The sequence below is a fragment of the Mustela nigripes genome, chromosome 7, assembly GCF_022355385.1.
Source record: "Mustela nigripes isolate SB6536 chromosome 7, MUSNIG.SB6536, whole genome shotgun sequence".
Taxonomy (NCBI): domain Eukaryota; kingdom Metazoa; phylum Chordata; class Mammalia; order Carnivora; family Mustelidae; genus Mustela; species Mustela nigripes.
In genome coordinates, this window is record NC_081563.1 from 94445823 (window position 1) to 94462541 (window position 16719).

Sequence of the window (16719 nt, forward strand, 5' to 3'; positions counted from 1 at the left end):
GGGGGGACAGAAAAACTACGGAAATAAATCCCAGAGGCTGCCTCTAATCCTGGACAGGTGGCACCTTGGCACAAGTGCACTGAAATCACTTTCTTCCTAGGCTGCAGAAAGCTGGATCCCTTTCCCAGAAAGACCAACACCCCTCAATCTCGAGGGAGAAGGCGTCCTGGGGGTGGAGCCTAAAGCCCAGAGCGAGAGGTCTGTGACCTCCCGCGAAGTCGTGCTATCCGCCTTCGGTCGGCGTATCTAATGTAAACGCTGTTTCACACATAAATAACGTGCCACATCTGGCCCTTCGGTTTTATGGCGTCTTAGCGACCAAGCAATTTATAGATGGCGACCTTGTTAACCAGTAGCCGAGCTCTTCAGGGACTGCAGCGTCCAAGGCACCGCCGGGGCCGAAGAAAGGCTAGAGAGTGGAGACTCCCGGGGTCCCAATCTCCAGCTCAGAGGGGCGCTAAGGAGAGGGAACCTACCCGCCCTTTTGGGGGGGTGAGGGCCAAGGCAAGGTGGTAGCCCCCTCCCCCAAGCCGGCCATGTGGCAGTGAAAGAGCCATCGAAGCCCAAGTGTGTTTGCGCTCATACCCAATTTATTACCGCTGAACATATGGCCAATATTTTGACTCACGTCAGTCGGGCAAGGAAAACAAACAGAGCGCGCGCGGCGCGGGGGAACGGCCCCCTCCGCGGAGGCTGCGCTGCCGCCGCGGGGCCGGGAGCCGGGAGGGTGGGGCCGCCGGGCGGGGAGTTGGGGCCGGGAGGGGGAGAGCTCGCCGGCCGGCCGCGCCGCGCCACTGCCCGAGCGCCAGCCACTCCGCGGCTCGGGATAAAGAGCGGCCGGGGACCCGCACGCTCGCCGAGCACCCGCCCAGCGGCGCGCCGCGCTCCAGGTAAGCAAGCCTCCTGTTGGAGCGCGGGGCCGGCGTACTGGGGGGTGCGAGGAACGCGGCGGAGCCCGCGAGCCGCAGTGGAGCCAGCTTCGCCCCTCGCTGTCAGGCGCTGGCCTCCGCTGCCGCCGCGGATCGGGACGCTCTCCAGGCACGGTCCTTGCGGCGGGCGAGGGGAGAGGTTTCTCCGGGCACTGCCATCCTCGCCAAGCTGTGCCAGGCTTTGGGGTCCTCTGCGCGCCCTCTGGAGCGCCCCTCCCTCTCGCTGCGCCCGACTCGGCAGGGTCCCCTAGCCAAGGAGTCCGGAAGCAGCAGGTGGGCAAGTGCTGGGCGTCTGAGGTCTTCCTCTGACTCCTCAGGTTCTGGGGGGCGGGGGCAATCGGGGAGGGGCCGGCCCCGCCCGTCCCGCCCGCGGACAGGAAAAGTTTTACCTGCCGCCGTGGCCAGGTGCTCCCGCCATCGCGCGCTTCCCCGCGGGGCCGCGGAAATGGGTCTGCCCTAAGGGGCTGGGCAGGTGCGCGGCCGGGAGGAGGGCCGCGATGCTGTTCCCGGCCCCGCCCCGGAGGGCGCGCGGTGGAGGAGGGGCGCTTGGAGGGGGGCTGGTCGGGGTAGGTGGAGGGCTAGATAAAGACGCGCCTTGAAACGCGGCGTGGCTGTCGCGGCGGCGCCGGGGAGTGGGAGGAGGAGCGGGCGCGCCGGGCGCCTCGCCAGCCCCCTCCCCACTGCCGGGTGCCGGATGCTCCAGGGCTGCCCTGGCTGCTCTAAGGGAGGGCGCGCCTCTGCACCCACCTCCGCCTGGTGAGTCTCCCCTGTGCGCCGCGGGTGCTCGGGACTGGGAGCTAAATCCGAGGTAGAAGTCCCGAAGGTAATTTGGAGGTGGCACCTAGTGGAGAAAGAGATTCTCCTCCCGCGGAACCGGGCCTCGAGGTGGAGGGGCTATGAGCAGGAGTAGGGTAAGTGGCGGGAGTCGCAGGCAGGAAGGTCCAGGGCTGGGGGGCCAAGCAGTGGTCGGGGATCGCGGCGGAAGGCAGCCTAAACTCGGACTTTGAGGGGACGAGTGTCGCCCGGGCCGCGCCGGGCACCAGACAGTTCTCATTTACGTCAGTAGAGATCGCCAGAGCATCAGAAATGAACCTCGGTGGGGTCTGCTGAGGTCCCGGTTTCCCAGGGGCGCTCCCTCCGCTCCAGCCCCTTTCCCCAGCCACACATGAACACTACAAGGAGCAAGGAGCCCTTTGGCGCACCTCTCGGGCCTCCTCGACGCTGGTGGCCTTGGGGGGTAGAAAGGGAGCGTTGCGTCTGAAGGAGGGTCGCAGACCTCTGGCGTTCAAGATTGGAGACCTGAGAGGAAGATGCCCAGGACCCCCTCCCTCTAGTGCCTGAGGGCCCTCACAGGTCGGTTCCTCGTCCCTCCCGACCCCAGCCCTTCTCAGCGCAGGCGAGAACTTGGCTTCCCCGCGCCGGCGACGACTACATTTCACATCAGCCCGCCTGACCCAGCGTTAAATGCTGCATACTAACCGGTTAGAAGAGGCCGGTTGGTGTTCGAAGTCTTGTGGTAATGATTTTGTCACGTGCTAAGAAGTAAATTCAGATAAGAACATGCTTTCAGCGCCGTGTTTCCTTGAGAAACCCAAATCTTCTGCATTGAAATCGCCCTTATCGGGGGAAGGTCGGGCTTGGCTGGACGAACGTTCCTGAAGGCAACACTGACGCTGCGTAATCTCATTGTAACATATTTAATCATCAGAGCAGCGCGAACGAATAAAGCAAAGGGGTTCGCCCTGGGGGGACATGGCGTTTGGTTTCCCCAATAAACCAGTGACAATGGATTGGCTGGGACAGGCTCATTTGGCCCAAGGGGAGCTTAGAGCCGCGTTTTTAAAGAAAACATTGGAGGGAGGCCGGTTCCATTTTGTAATGTGCCCGGAGCCACATTTCGTGTTCAATTTAACATCCATGAAAGTTAAACGGCTTTTCTCGCCTTTTATTTTATTGGAAGCATTTTCAAAGATCTCATTAAAGTGCATTTATCAAAGTCCTAACATATGTCCGCGGGGTCTTACGCCCACACAATGAGGCTGATTAATAGGAAGAGAAATCCTAATTTCTATTACAATTTTTGTCCTCAGGAGATAGCTGCCGTTCTCGTTCTCTCTCTCTCTCTCTCTCTCTCTCTCTTCTCTCTCTCTCTTTTTCTTTTTCTTTCTTTCCTTTTTTTTTTTTTCAGATAATTGGGAAAGTGATGTATATTTCACCTTGGAAAAAAAAGGATAGGGGAAGGTAGTTCACTGAGATGACAGCAAGCTGCACCCACAATTAACTGCAGGAGAAATCCAGGCTCCAGGTGCCAAGATCGGGTCTTCTCTCCGTGGTTTCTCAGAGTGGCTGCGGAGCAGGGGTCGGGGGGACACTTTCGCCCCAGACACAGAATCTGAGCTCCTTCTCTGAGCCTGGAAAACTTATTTGCCCAACACCTTCTTGGTGACTTGGAAAGATTGTCCTTCTGGGAGGCACCCACTCATTCTTCCCCTTCTGGGGTCAATTTTAAGATTTAACACAGGATTAGTCAAAGAAAGAAAAAAAAAACCTCACCTTATACTTAAACCCCAAGTGGGCTAGATTTTCTTTCCATTCATGCTAGCCCTCACTTTTTGGTCCATCTGGTCCAATGGCTGTGGTTCTCTTCTGCCAGAGATTTGCCCCTGTCGTGGCCTAGCCTCAGAAAGTTGCACACGGGCAGAGCTTTAGGCCTCCCCAACACAGGCTGCAAGGAGTCACTTTCTTTCTCCCGGGAGCAGAAGGCATGCCAGTCGGTGCTTGGACCCACCGGAGACAAGCCTGACTTTCAGTTTTCTGGTTAGGAAAGGTCCCTGTTTGGGGTGGTACCCTGGGCCACACTCCTCCACTTTTTTCATCTGGAGGTCAGAGCTGACACCTGCTTCCTGAAGCGCCTGTTCCAGTACCTGGTATCGAAGCCACCATTGGGCCGCTTTGGAGGTGCGCATCTTAAAGGTGCACGTCTTTATCACCAGGCTCAGGGACCAGACTGGGCGACATTTTCCTTCCTTCCCCATTGATTTCGAGTGCACGCCACGCTCTGAGTCTCCAACCCGCGATAAAATAAACCTTCCCCGTCCGACAAAACCTTTGTGTCCTCGCGGCTAATCCTCGCCGGAGCAGGAAGGTGCAACGCGCTTTGTTTCGGGAGTGAATGAAGACAAACGCTTGCACCTTGGCGCTAACCAGACAATAAATTAATCCACTTGAACGTTGTTATCCGAGATGGGATGTGCGGGGGAATGGGAGCTCAGCCACATACTGTACAAGGGAAGGAGTTTCTTTTCAACCTCTTTTCATTCCAAAATAAGAAGAAGAAGAAAAAAGAATGAAGTCAAACAAATCAGTGTTTCCAAATAAAGGGGAAAGGCCTTGTATTTTTAATGATTGGAGGCGCTTTTGTGGGTGGGAAGGGCAAGGGGGTGCCACTTAGGGCTGAGGACGCTTTAGGTTCCTCAAGGCCCCCCCCCCTTTGGAGCTGGCCTGCAAGGCGCTCCCCCAAGACTTTTTCTGCCCTAAACTGCCCAGGAGGACGTGCCTAACCAGCAAGGTTTCACCAGCCGGAAAAGGGACAGATGTGAGCGGGACACCTCCCAAGAGGCCCTCAAGCCCAGAAGAGAGATGTGGAGGTGTGGGGGCGGGGCCGAATGCCTCCCCAGCACGCCCACTTTATCCACTAGCGCATCAAGCCGGGCCCCCGCGCGTGGGGTGTGCCCAGGCCTCTCCTCACTTTCCCAAATTATCTTCCTTTCTTTCCTCGTTTGCTGCCTTTCGGACCTCACCCCTCCCCCAACAGGGGGCGTAAAGCCGCGGTGTGGGGAAACTGAAAAACTGGGAGGCAGGGAGCACCAGGGCCGCCCCCTCGCTCGGGAGTTCAGAAAAGGCGCTCGTGTTTGAGCTACCTGGGAAAGTAAACAGGTAAACACTGGGTCGACTTGGAGGGCCACTTGTCCTGGAGTGGGGCCACTTAGCGTGTGTACATTCACCTCCCCTCATGGGCCTCCGGCGATTGTTCAGCTTCCCCGCCGCCCTCTCCAGCCGCCTGCGCTTCAATCCCTCCGGATTGAGGAGGAGCTTAGCCGCCTGAGAAGCCTCCCAAAAGAGGTTCCCTCTAGACTCCGGGGAGAAAGATTCCCTTCCTCTTCTCCACCTCCTCTCTGGGCCTGCAACTCCCTTTGGACCCATACTAAACGTGGGAAGAAGGAATATGGAGTGTTTTGTAGGACACCTGGAACCCCATCTTTGAGAATAAAGACCAGAGACGGGGAACCTCTAGCTGCACCGATGACCCTGGCAGGGAGTGCTAGGTGGTGTTGTACACCAAAGACAGCCAGACTTATCTCGGGCCTAGAACATGCTGCGATCAGACTTCCGGCGTCCATCTCCACCTGCCCAAGTTTTCAGCCGCACAGGGCCGGTGGCAGAACGCTCAGGAGCTCCCCCGCGCCGCTGCTTGCAGAACTTAAAGCCCCAACCCAAACAAGATGCAACCAGGACATTGTCTTCTCCTGGCTGCTAGATGGAACCTGGAGAGAATTTACTAGAGTCCCAAGCGGAGGGAGATTAGAGCACATCCAGGCAGAGCTGAAACTGGTGCAAGGCGAAACTGTTTGTTTAGAATGGACAGGGTGGGGATGGCGGAGACATCAATAAAGAATTCTAGAGATGGGGCAGAGCACAGATTTGGGTTTACAGCTTTCTGGGCGCGCGGAATCTCGCCAAACTGGAGATCTCAGCTGGAAAAGACTGGGCTGTGGTGCTCCCAGAGAGACCTCTTGAGGAGTCCTCGGAATGCAATCACCTGTTTAATATTTGTGTGGAAAGGTGTGTTTGGTTGTATTCCCCCGGCTCTTCCCGGCCACATGAAATCGGGAAGAACTTGGAGCGTGCTCTGGCAGAGGACTTGCCACTGGCCGCCAGCTGGTCCCATGCCGGCCTCCCAGCATCCGCAGGCCACTCCTGGGGGACTTGCGTTTTATGATCTTCCTCTAACAAGCAGAGTTTCTCCCCTTCAATTATGAGCCTCCCAGCGGTCTCCCTGCGCCTTTTCAATTGCAAATGTCAGCGCTTTGGAAGCGGTCGCGGGAACCACACGGGCAAGGAAGCGACTGGGGAAAATGGACTGGTGAGGTCTCAGGAGAGAGACCCTGAGCGCAGTGGACCTCGCTCCACTGGGTGCAGAGCGTGGTGGCTGTAGGCCAGGGGGAGGCTCTTGAGACCAAGAGAAGGAAGGAAAAAATGCAACCCCAAGTCCGGGAGATGGCTGAGGGAGCTGATACCCAGGCGTTGGCCTGTGCTGACAGGCAAAGTGTGGCCGCACAAGTGCTCTTGGAAGGGGACACTGTGACCTGAGGTGTTGGAAGATCTCTGGCTAGTGGAGACCAAAGGACAGGCACAGTGGGGAATGGAGCTGGTAATGAGCTGGAGGCCTCCTTCTATAGGCACCATGGTCAGCTCTCCCTCTCCTCTCCTCGATGAATTCCCAGGAGTCTGGAAATTCTTTCTTTCCTACAGACAACTGTAGGAAAATTTGTCTCTCAGGTACTATGCCCACTGAGGAGGCTCCCAGGGAGAGGGGGAGGGGCCCAAATCAGCAAGGCAGGCCGATTAGATCTTGAGGGAAAGGCCCTGTGTATTGGGAAAGGGAGGGGAGACCTTGTGCATGGAGCTAGGTGGTTCCAAGGTAAGGAAAAGAACAAACTCTGAGAAGGCATCTGGGGGTGATTCCTTCCCCTATCAAAGATGGGTCTGAGGTTATGCAAAAAGCGACACATCTTGCCAAAAGACAATTTTTCATCCAACCCAAGAACTGATCTGTCCCAACCAGACTCCTTTCTGGCCCTTCCCTATCCCTGGAGCCGGATCCCCCAGATATCACCCCCCTTGAGGGAGAGGAATAAGGGGAGGGACCACAGGAGGGACTTTTCTGCAAGGCTTGGGTTGAGGAACTTTTTCTCGCCAGTTATTTATTTTGCAGTGGACTAACAATGGCTTGGGAAGGCCCAGCCTGTCCCTGTTTCCAAACTGTACCCGCCCCCCCACACACACACTCCTGAAGAACCAACTTCCCTCCTCCGACAGGACAGGGCGGGGAGCTCCCACGTGAAAGGGGGAAGGGGGAGGCAATGGGGAGAGAGGCTGAGAAAGACAGACTGGAGAGAGAGGAAAAAAGCACGAAAAGTAATGAGTTCGAGGAACACGATTCCAACCAGTTTCTAATTCTTGCAGGGAAAAAAAGAGGAAGGAGGGGGAGAAAGGAAAAAAGAAAAAGTAGGAAGAGAAAGAGAGGAATGGGGAGCGTCGACATGAAGGGGTTTCCTTAATATTGTGGACGGATTCAGAAATGAATGAAGAGATAGTCCATTGAAAAGGGTTGAACGCCATGACAACTAGGAACAGCCTTAGATTTATTCCAAACAGTTAGGACACGTTGAAAGAGAGCGTCAATCATGTATTATTTCGCCACTGAAATAAATGCAAAAACCGAGCCGGGACAAAGGCTTCCAACGGGAGCGGGACATTTGTCTACATTTCGCTCATTGTCCGCAGCTTAGCAATCGGTTTGTATTTGTGTTTGCCCGGGTCCGACCACCCAGGACGCGCCGACGAGGGGCTCGCTCTAACCTGGGCCATTGTCACCCACGTCACATACTGGGGGCGAGGCAGCCAGGGCTACAGAAAGCCGCCGAGCGGCTCGGGGAGAGGCGCCCTCACCGGGCGCTGGCAACCCGGGGGTGGCAGGGGCGCGGCGGCGGCCGCCGCAGCTGCGCGCGGAGAGAACCGAGCCCCGCGCGCTTCTTTGCCAGCGCTGGGGCGGCCGCGGCTAAGACCAGAGGGGAGGGCGAGACCCGGACCCCGCGTGCCGCCTTTTCTGCTCCTCCCCACCACCCCCCCGCACCCCACCCCACCCCCCACCCCTCCCCCCCCCCCCGCCCCCGCACCTCCTGACGCTTTTCTAGGACCGACGGGAGCATCAGGTAGCAAACCTTCCCCTCACCCACTACCCCCCCAAACCAAAAAAGAAAAAGAGAAAGAAAAGGAAGGAAGGAAGGGAGGAAGGAAAGGGGAAACTGCAAAGAAGGGCAGAAGTGCAGCTTGGGCTTCTCTCAGCGCCTAGGAGAAGGTGCTGTCCCAGGAAAGTTCAGTTCCGAGGCTGGCGAGAGGTTAGGAACCTCACACAATCCTAATGCAAGCTGGGAGCCTGGAGCAAGTGTTCCGATCGCGCCCCTGGGGCAACCAAAAGAGACGAAATTTAAGGATTTGCTTTGGAGAGGAAAACTCCAAGGAAAACAGCACCATCCGCCCGGCATGCGACCCCCCTCCCCTGCGGTTTTCGGGGTCCTCACCCGGGCTGGATGCAGCTCCCCTGACCCCCACCCCACCCTTCCCCTCTTCCTTCCCGCCGCCCCCACCGCTGCTAGGAGGCCGAAGAGGGAGGAGGGCTGGAGAGTGAGGCATAATAAGGGGCAGGAAGGGCGCCGGGCCGTCTGTCCTTTCCTCCACCCAGAGAACGCGGCCGGCAGAGCCCAGAAGCTACGGGGCCGCGGACCGAACCCGGCCCAAGTTCGAGTTCCCCACCCCCACCTTACCCCTCCCCTTCCACTTCCCTTCCCTTCCCGGGCTGCCCGCAAAGCAGCAAGTGAACTGCGCTGTGCTCCCCGGCCGCTTAGAAATGGAAGGGGGTTGGGGAGAGAAAGAGGCGGAGTGAAGGAAATAAATAAGTCTTTAGCAAATAAAGAGTGGCTGGAGGGGGGTGGGGTCGTTTGGTGGTGGCTCCGGCCGGCCGGAGCCGCTCCCTCTCCTGGGTTTCGGGCTCTTTCGGCGTTAACTAGAATCAATTACTTGCCTTGTCATTTCTAGTACTCATCCTTAAGCCTCAACCAAAATATTGACCTAGGAGGCTTACAGAAGTTGGGCTCTTGCCATTTGAACCGGATCTTGTTTAGGGAACCACCAGCGATGAGGAGGAGAGATTTCCGCGGCTCAGCCTTCGCCCCCTCCCCCTTTTCCAAAGGCGCCACAAATCGCCAATTTTCCGGCTTGCTGGGGGCGGGCGCACGGGGGCGGGGAGGTAGGAACCGGTGAATGTTAAGGAGGATTTTGTTGTTGTTGTTGTTCCTCTTGGTTTCTGTTTTGTTTTCTCTCCTCCTCCCCCGCTTTTTTAAAGATGCAATTTGTTAAAACGGCCTTTTCAAGTGTGTGGACTCTCGAGCGACGCGGTGGTCCTTTGTATGTAAATAGTGGGTAAAAAAGGCTCGCCCCGTCTTTGCAATTAATTGACACGTTACACCTCTCATCTTGCTCTAGAGGGCCGTTGGCTGGGAGCGCGGAGCTCCCCAAAACCCACAATTTCACATCTGCAAATACTGTCTTCATCCACTTGACTTCCAAGACCCGCCCACACGTGTCCAACCTTTGCGTTTTAATGTCTCCCCCCCTTTTTTTCCACCCTTCTCTCGCTCCCTCTCTCGCTCCCCCTCCCTCCCTCTCTGTTTCCCTCCCTCTTTTTCTCCCCCTCTTCTCCCCCCCTCTCCCCAGGTTCGTGAGTGGAGCCCAGCCTTATATGGACTGATCGCTCGGGCAATGGCCCATTTTTTCCTCGCCACCAGCCGCCACCGCGCGCCGAGCGGCCGCCGGAGCCCGAGCTGACGCCTCCTTGGCACCTCTCCTGGAGTTACAAACTAGGGCCCGGCCCGCAGCGCTCGGCGCGCAGGCTGCCCATTCCCTGCGTCCATTTCCTCGTGGTTTCAGAGAAGACACAGGAGCTGCGTTTGGGCTCCCCCACCCCTTCCTTATAGTTTCTTTCTCTTTTTTAAAATAATAATTATCTCAATTATTAAAGCCCACCCCCCTCCTCCCCTCCCCCTCTCCCTCCCCCCATACCCCTTCCCCGCCCCAACTGGGGAGCGCCACGAACTGACCAAGTGAAGCTACAACTTTGCGGCATAAATTGCGGGGTCCCGAGCCATGTCGCTGACCAACACAAAGACGGGGTTTTCGGTCAAGGACATCTTGGACCTGCCGGACACCAACGATGAGGAGGGCTCGGTGGCCGAAGGGCCGGAGGAGGAGAGCGAGGGGCCAGAGCCCGCCAAGAGGGCTGGGCCGCTAGGGCAGGGCACCCTGGACACCGTGCAGAGCCTGCCCCTGAAGAACCCCTTCTACGACAGCAGCGACAACCCCTATACGCGCTGGCTGGCCAGCACGGAGGGCCTCCAGTACTCCCGTAAGTAGCGAAACTTGGCCGCCGCGGCAGTGGCGCCTCTCATCCTGTGGCCGCAGCCCGGGCTGGAAGCTGGGGAAGAAAGGGAAAGGAGCCATTTAAACTCGATCCCTTGCCTGCTCCTCTAGAAAAAATTTTAACACTTGTTAATAATGCCCTAACTCTTTCCTCTTCAACCCTCCCCCCACTGCCCCAGTACCGGAAAAAGACTTGGTTTCAGATATTTTTCCAAAGCAAGAAATTAGGAAAACGAGGGGGAGGGGAATACCTCCCAAGGGCTGCTTACAGATGTCAACCCAGGACTGATGGCTCCGGTCGGAAGCCCCCCATCCCCCTCAACCCGACAGCCGGGAGGGACTGTCCTGGAGCACTGGAGCGAGCCAGCAAACCTCGGGGTACGGGTAGAAGGTGGGGGAGGCTCCCGGTAGCTCGGGTATAAATAGCTCACCCTGCCCCCTGCACGATCATAGAGGACGCTTTGTGCAGTGCGGAGGGTGTAGAGAAAGTCCGAAAGCAAAAACGAAAGCCCCCAAAAACCTGCCTTAAATGGCCGAGCCGATCAATGCCGGGATTGTGGGGTTTTTGTTTTAAAAATCTGCCCACGTCCCTCCAGAGAGGAAACTGCTTAAGGGGGCCGGAGCCCTTAACTCGGGATGATCTTCTCTGCGCTCCACTACCCCCAAATACGCACCCACACTGTGCGAACCCCTAGAAACGCGAGCCTGGAGCCCCCATTCCTGTCGCTTCGCCTCTTTCCGATGGGGGAAACCAACGGTTTTGTTGCGCATGGAGCAGGGCGAGGGTCAAGGCGAAGGCAGTGGGGCCGGGCTGCCCCGCGCGGAGGGCGGAGGGCGCACGGAGTAGCCGAGACGCACAGGGTCTGGCCCCGCCGGCGCGCGGCCTCCAGGCGCCTGACGCGCTTCTCTCTCCCCCAGTGCATGGGCTGGCGGCCGGCGCGGCGCCCCAAGATTCAAGCTCCAAATCCCCGGAGCCTTCGGCCGACGAGTCACCGGACAATGACAAGGAGACCCCGGGCGGCGGGGGGGACGCGGGCAAGAAGCGGAAGCGGCGGGTGCTCTTCTCCAAGGCGCAGACCTATGAGCTGGAGCGGCGCTTCCGGCAGCAGCGGTACCTGTCAGCGCCGGAGCGGGAGCACCTAGCCAGCCTCATACGCCTCACACCCACGCAGGTCAAGATCTGGTTCCAGAACCACCGCTACAAGATGAAGCGTGCCCGGGCCGAGAAAGGTATGGAGGTGACACCCCTACCCTCGCCGCGCCGAGTGGCCGTGCCCGTTTTGGTCAGGGACGGCAAACCGTGCCACGCGCTCAAAGCCCAGGACCTGGCAGCCGCCACTTTCCAGGCGGGCATCCCCTTTTCGGCCTACAGCGCGCAGTCTCTGCAGCACATGCAGTACAACGCCCAGTACAGCTCGGCCAGCACCCCCCAGTACCCGACAGCACACCCCCTGGTCCAGGCCCAGCAGTGGACTTGGTGAACGCCCCCCCTCTGAGACTCGCGGCCCTAGGCCCAGGCCCCACCCCGGCGGCGGCGGCAGCGAGGAGGACTCGGTCCTTACGGTGGCTATTATTATTATTATTATAATTATTACTATGGAGTCGAGTTGACTCTTGGCTCCATTGTGGAGGCGCCGGGAGGTTGCCTGCCTCTCCCTGGAGTGGCAGATTCCATCCACCCATCTCTGCCCCATCCATGCCTCTCTTGTTTTCAACCTTTGGAGAGGGCTGAACTATAAGCCGTGTTTACAGAATGTTTGCGCAGCTTTGCTTCTTTGCCTCTCCCCAGGGGGACCAAATCGTCCCCGACATTAACGTCCTCACTTGAGAACGAGAAAAAGACCAACACACCCTTCCCCCGCCCTGCTTTTGTGAATTTTGTAAAATATGTTTGTGTGAGTAGCGATATTGTCAGCCGTCTTCTTCTAAAGCAAGTGGAGAACACTTTAAAAATATAGAGAAATTTTCTCCTTTTTTTAAAATAAGAAAATGCTAAATATTTATGGCCCTGTAAACGTTCTGACAACTGGTGGCAGATTTCGCTTTCGTTGTAAATATCGGTGGTGATTGTTGCCAAAATGATCTCGAGTCCAGCGGGCCTGTTCTCCCTCCGGGCCCAATACCTTTCTTTGTGGGTTTTTGTTTGTTTGTTTGTTTGTTTATGTTTGGTTACCCCTGCTTTCTTTTCCTTTTATATTTTGTTCAGTGCAAACATTTCTCAAATATGAAAAAGGAAAAAATGTGTAGGCGAGAAGCCCCCTTGCCCCACCTCCGGGTCCTGAGCCCTGGAACTTGGAGCTCAGCGGTTCCTTGCGGTTCCCCTAGAGCGCCGGGCGCTGAAAGCTTTCGATTTTTTTAAATAAGAATTTTAATAAAAATCCTGTGTTTAAAAAAACCAAGCCCGACCCTCCCGTTTGTCTTACTTTGTCGCCCTGCGCCGGGCCTGAGGCTTAGGGCAAGGACCCCGGCCTGGCCGCTAGCCGCGATCTCACTCACTATTCCCTTCGGGGTCTGGAACCAGGGGCACCGGGGGCGCTGGAGAGGCTCTCCGAACAGGCCTAGCTCGGGCGGGCCAGCCAGGTTCTGTGCCTTGGATTCCCGGCTGGGGCAGGAGCGGTTGGCCTCGGGCCTTCGAGTCGTCCACCAGAAGCCTGAGGTCGCCCACCCTCTCCCGGGCCTCTCCTTAGGCCTCGCGGGCTGTGTGGCAGCCTTCTGGCTCCAGGAGGAAAAGTGACTTTGGAAAATGCCAAGGCGAAGGGAGCAAACCCCCCTTGCTCGCCCAAATCTACGAGTGGCTCCTTCAGCCTGAGAAGCTGTTGAAGCCACTACAGTCGATGACTTTCACTTTGTTGCATTTGATTTACCTCGCTCAGAGAAGGGGGGTGGGGAGGCTGAGGTTGAGACTGGTCGATTTTCTCTCTACTCCCCACCCCCTTTGCAAAACCCGCCGTCTAGAGGCGGCCTGGGAGACCGCTCTAAGATCAGGGGCGAAACAGAGGGAGAGGCAAGTTTCGGGGTGCTTGAAGCCTTGCAATGGTGTGACTTGCGGGGACCAGGGCTCAGGGGATGGAGGGGGACTGCTGCAGCTTCCTCTAGGCTCTTTGGTCCCAGAGAGCCGGCGGGCAGGAGTCAGTGACAACCACAACCCCTACAAAGGGAAACTTCCCTCCTTCCTTCCACACCCCCCCACCCCGTCCTTTCTGGGTTCCCAGCCCCAAAACCCCAGGCTGGATCCCATGCCTCCACCCCTTCTAGGATCTGGCGGTGCGCAGCCCTCCAGGCCAGGTATTCGGCTTGAAACTGAGCGAACTGCTTGCTTGAAAGTAGGGGTTTGAGGTGGGGTCGTGTGCCCCGGCCTGAAGGCTGCGGTGAGGGGAGCAGGAGGCAAAGAAACAGCCCCCGGTTCGCCCCGGGGGAGGGCGTGTGGGCCGGTCCCTAATAGAGAACCGATTCTTTCCCACCCTCGTTGCACACAGATCTCCTTGGCCCATGCTGGCACACACTTGCCCATGCGGGGGAGCGTCTCAAGGGGCCACACTTGCGGGGAGGGGGGTGCTTCTCTCTTCTGTCTCAGGGATTTCCGAAAATACCCAAGTCCCTGTAGCTCAGAGCCCAGCGGGTGCGGAGATGCCTCGGGATTGAAAGTCGGCCTCATTTGGAAATTGTATCTCCTGTTTTCTCTTGAGCTCCACCTTCATAGCTGGGGAGGGGAGGAGGGGGTGGCGAGGAGGCCGAGCAAGGCAGCGGTCCCAGCTGACTTTCTCGCTCCCTCTAGTTGATGATCAGATTTAATTCAATATCTAAAGTAAACATGATTATCCGTGTGACCAAATCTGCGCGTCAATAGCACTCAGCTCAACACGCCCAGGGACGTGATTACACGTTATTTCTGCGTTGCGCACCCGCCCCTGGATAATTGAGGGCGCTGAAGTCTTTCTAATATCTTACTAAATGTCCTTCCCCATCTCCAGGTTCATGTGGGTTCACTCAGGTTTTCTAAATACTGAGAAGTCTCCCTTTGTTCCCTACACTAGCCTGGAAACGTTTGGGTTTTAGTTCTTGCTGCTTATAAAAGCCCAGAGAATTCTCCCTAAATCATTTATTGTACAGTAGTTGGATGCCCAACTTGCCCTGACACCAACCACTGAAGATGCCACTGGTAACTTTCCTGTAACTCCCCAATGCATCGGGAAGGGATGTAAGACTTCCGAGCCTCTTGGAGAGGGGTTGTCAGGAGGCCCGAGGCAGGGCCCCAAGATTCCGGTTGATTTTAACTGTCCCAGGCCTAGGGCTTCCGGGGGCCAATAATGATCATAGGAGCCCTCCCACCACCCAAGCCTCCAGGGAGGAAGGAGGCAAAGTGGAAGGTCCAAATTCTGGAAGGTTTTCACTATGTGTGCGCTGAGGGCTGAGTGCGCATTGAGGGTGCATTTTGGGCGGTGGCCAGACCTTCAGGCCTGCAGTCTGGCTGTGCGCCCCTGAGGCTGGGAGCTGGGGAGGTGGGTCCAGCGCCCGCCTCTCTCTGTCCCCGGGTCCCTATGGAGTCAATAAAAGCGCCCGCGGAACCCTGTGTGGCCCTAACCCCAGCGCCCTGGGAGCGCACCCGGCGCGGGGTCCGCTTAGGCAGTCTATCTTCGCCCAATCTACAGAGGGCCGCACAAAACGGCACAATGGGAGAGCTGGGAGCCGGGGATGTTAGAGGCGTGCATATTAAAAAGAGACAGAGAAAGAATCGCAGGGGATAGAGAGAGGGGAAGAGGGAGAAGGGGCCCACCCTCCCTCCCCCTCCACCCCGCACCATTCAGCGCGCTTATCGCGGGCAGTGAATCCCGGAGTCAGGCAGAAGTCTCCTTGGGGTTTTGTTGGGCCTGTCACTGGGTCCCTTTGTCATCCGCGGGCTCCATGCTGGATTCCATATGGCCAGCTGGGCCCAGGGAGCGCGAGGAGGGACCCGCACAAAACCCAAATTGTGTCCGGCTTTCAAACCCTGTATTGTTGTCTGTGAAAGGAAGACGCATTAAAAATTCGTGCTATATCTATTGGGGAGGAGGCTGGAGGAGGGGAAAAAAGCCACCCCTGTCTTTGATGGTTTCAGAGGGCGCTTGCCCCGCCTAGGCCCCGTGACACACTGAGAGCTGGATACCTCTCCCGCTTGCTCTCTCGCTCGCTCTCTCGCTGCCCTCCCCGCACCCCCCGACCCCCCCCCCGCGCCCCAGTCTGTCTCTGTCCTCTGTCTCTGTCTCCTCTACAAAATATTGGCTCTAACGCTCAGGCTCTGGAATATGAACTGTCCGCCTTCAGGATTTGCGCTCCTTGCGCGCATTTTGAGAACTAAGCTTCGCATGTCTAGGGGCCTCCCGAGGAAGCCACCGGACTGCCCCGGGCTCAGGAGGAGACCCAGGTGTCCAGGACCCGGGGATGCTGGGGTCTCACGGACTTCGAGGCCTCAGAGTAAATGAAAATCCAATCTCCATGCGTCCTCCTAGTCGCGACGCCCAGGCGCGCAAGCCAGCCTTCCGCGCACTTCAGGGAAGACTCGGAGAGCCCGAGGGGCCGCTCAGTCTTGGCCCTGCTCAGTTTCAGCTGCAACCGGTTCTGAAGCCACTTGTGCCCAGCCGGACCCCTCTGTTACGGACCCCCGGTCATTCGAATTACGATGCGCGGGGATACCACTGGCATCTGAATGCGATGGGAAACCGGTTCAGGGACTTCTTCCACCGCCGCCCTTCCCGTTGGTAAGAGAGGAACTAGCGCTTTAATTCTCAGCGTCTCCTGCATCATTTTGGTCAGCAAAATTCAGTAACAGGGACACAGAGCAGAGCTTCCGAGGAATTTGTCCGGTTTTGCCTCACCGAAGCAGTCTGAGTTCTTGAAGGGCCATCGGAGATCATTCAGGTCAGGCCCCTCCCCAACAGTCTGGCCTGAAACTCCCGTAAGCACCCCCTAAACAAACAAACAAACAAACAAATATGTGCTGCAGCGAAGAGTTGAAGAGTTCGTGCTGTGGAAGTAAACAGAAGGAACGCACGTCGCCCTGGGGCAAAGTCATTCAGCCCTTAATGAGCGAAACTAAGATGGTAGAAATTCCAGCTAATCCAAAATTCGGGGGTCTCACTTTCCTGTCTAGTACTTCTGTCATATTTAGTAGAATCTGATAACTTGGTAAGAGGAGGAACCCTGTCCTGAACGCTCCCCCACACCAGCCAGGGAAGAACTTATTTTCCTTACCTATTGACTGTTAGGCTTAGTTGAGACCTGGTGTGGATTTCTCGAGCCTTTTCAAGAGCCTGGTCATTGAAAAGCTAATCCAATATTTACCGAGCATAAGGACAGTTCTCAGACGTATTTATTAAGGCCCATCGCTAAGTGATTACTTGGACTGAAGACGATGGCTAGGGGAGGGCAAGTCCAGAAGCACCCGATCCTGTCCGGGTGGGGCCTCCCCACCCATAAGCAGGAAACCAGGAGCAAACTTGTAAGATGCTGAGCTTCCCCTCCCATGCTTAAGTGGTGTGTGGATTAGATATTGTGT

At 57.2% G+C, this 16719-nt stretch overlaps 1 protein-coding gene across 1 annotated transcript; it reads left to right on the plus strand.

Moving 5' to 3' along the window:
* The first annotated feature begins 789 nt into the window (after positions 1 to 789).
* Positions 790 to 12522, plus strand: NKX2-2 (NK2 homeobox 2). The gene is made up of 3 exons (XM_059406442.1): positions 790 to 890; positions 9486 to 10173; positions 11106 to 12522. The coding sequence occupies exons 2-3, from the start codon at positions 9915 to 9917 to the stop codon at positions 11666 to 11668; spliced, it is 822 nt and encodes a 273-aa protein (XP_059262425.1). The 5' UTR covers positions 790 to 890; positions 9486 to 9914; the 3' UTR covers positions 11669 to 12522.
* Positions 12523 to 16719: the final 4197 nt, after the last annotated feature.

Bases quoted from the DNA above. Each gene is read 5' to 3' on its own strand.
- NKX2-2 (XM_059406442.1), top strand. From the start codon at position 9,915: ATGTCGCTGACCAACACAAAGACGGGGTTTTCGGTCAAGGACATCTTG. The intron at 10,174-11,105 runs GTAAGTAGCGAA...TCTCTCCCCCAG, and splicing joins GGAGGGCCTCCAGTACTCCC to TGCATGGGCTGGCGGCCGGC.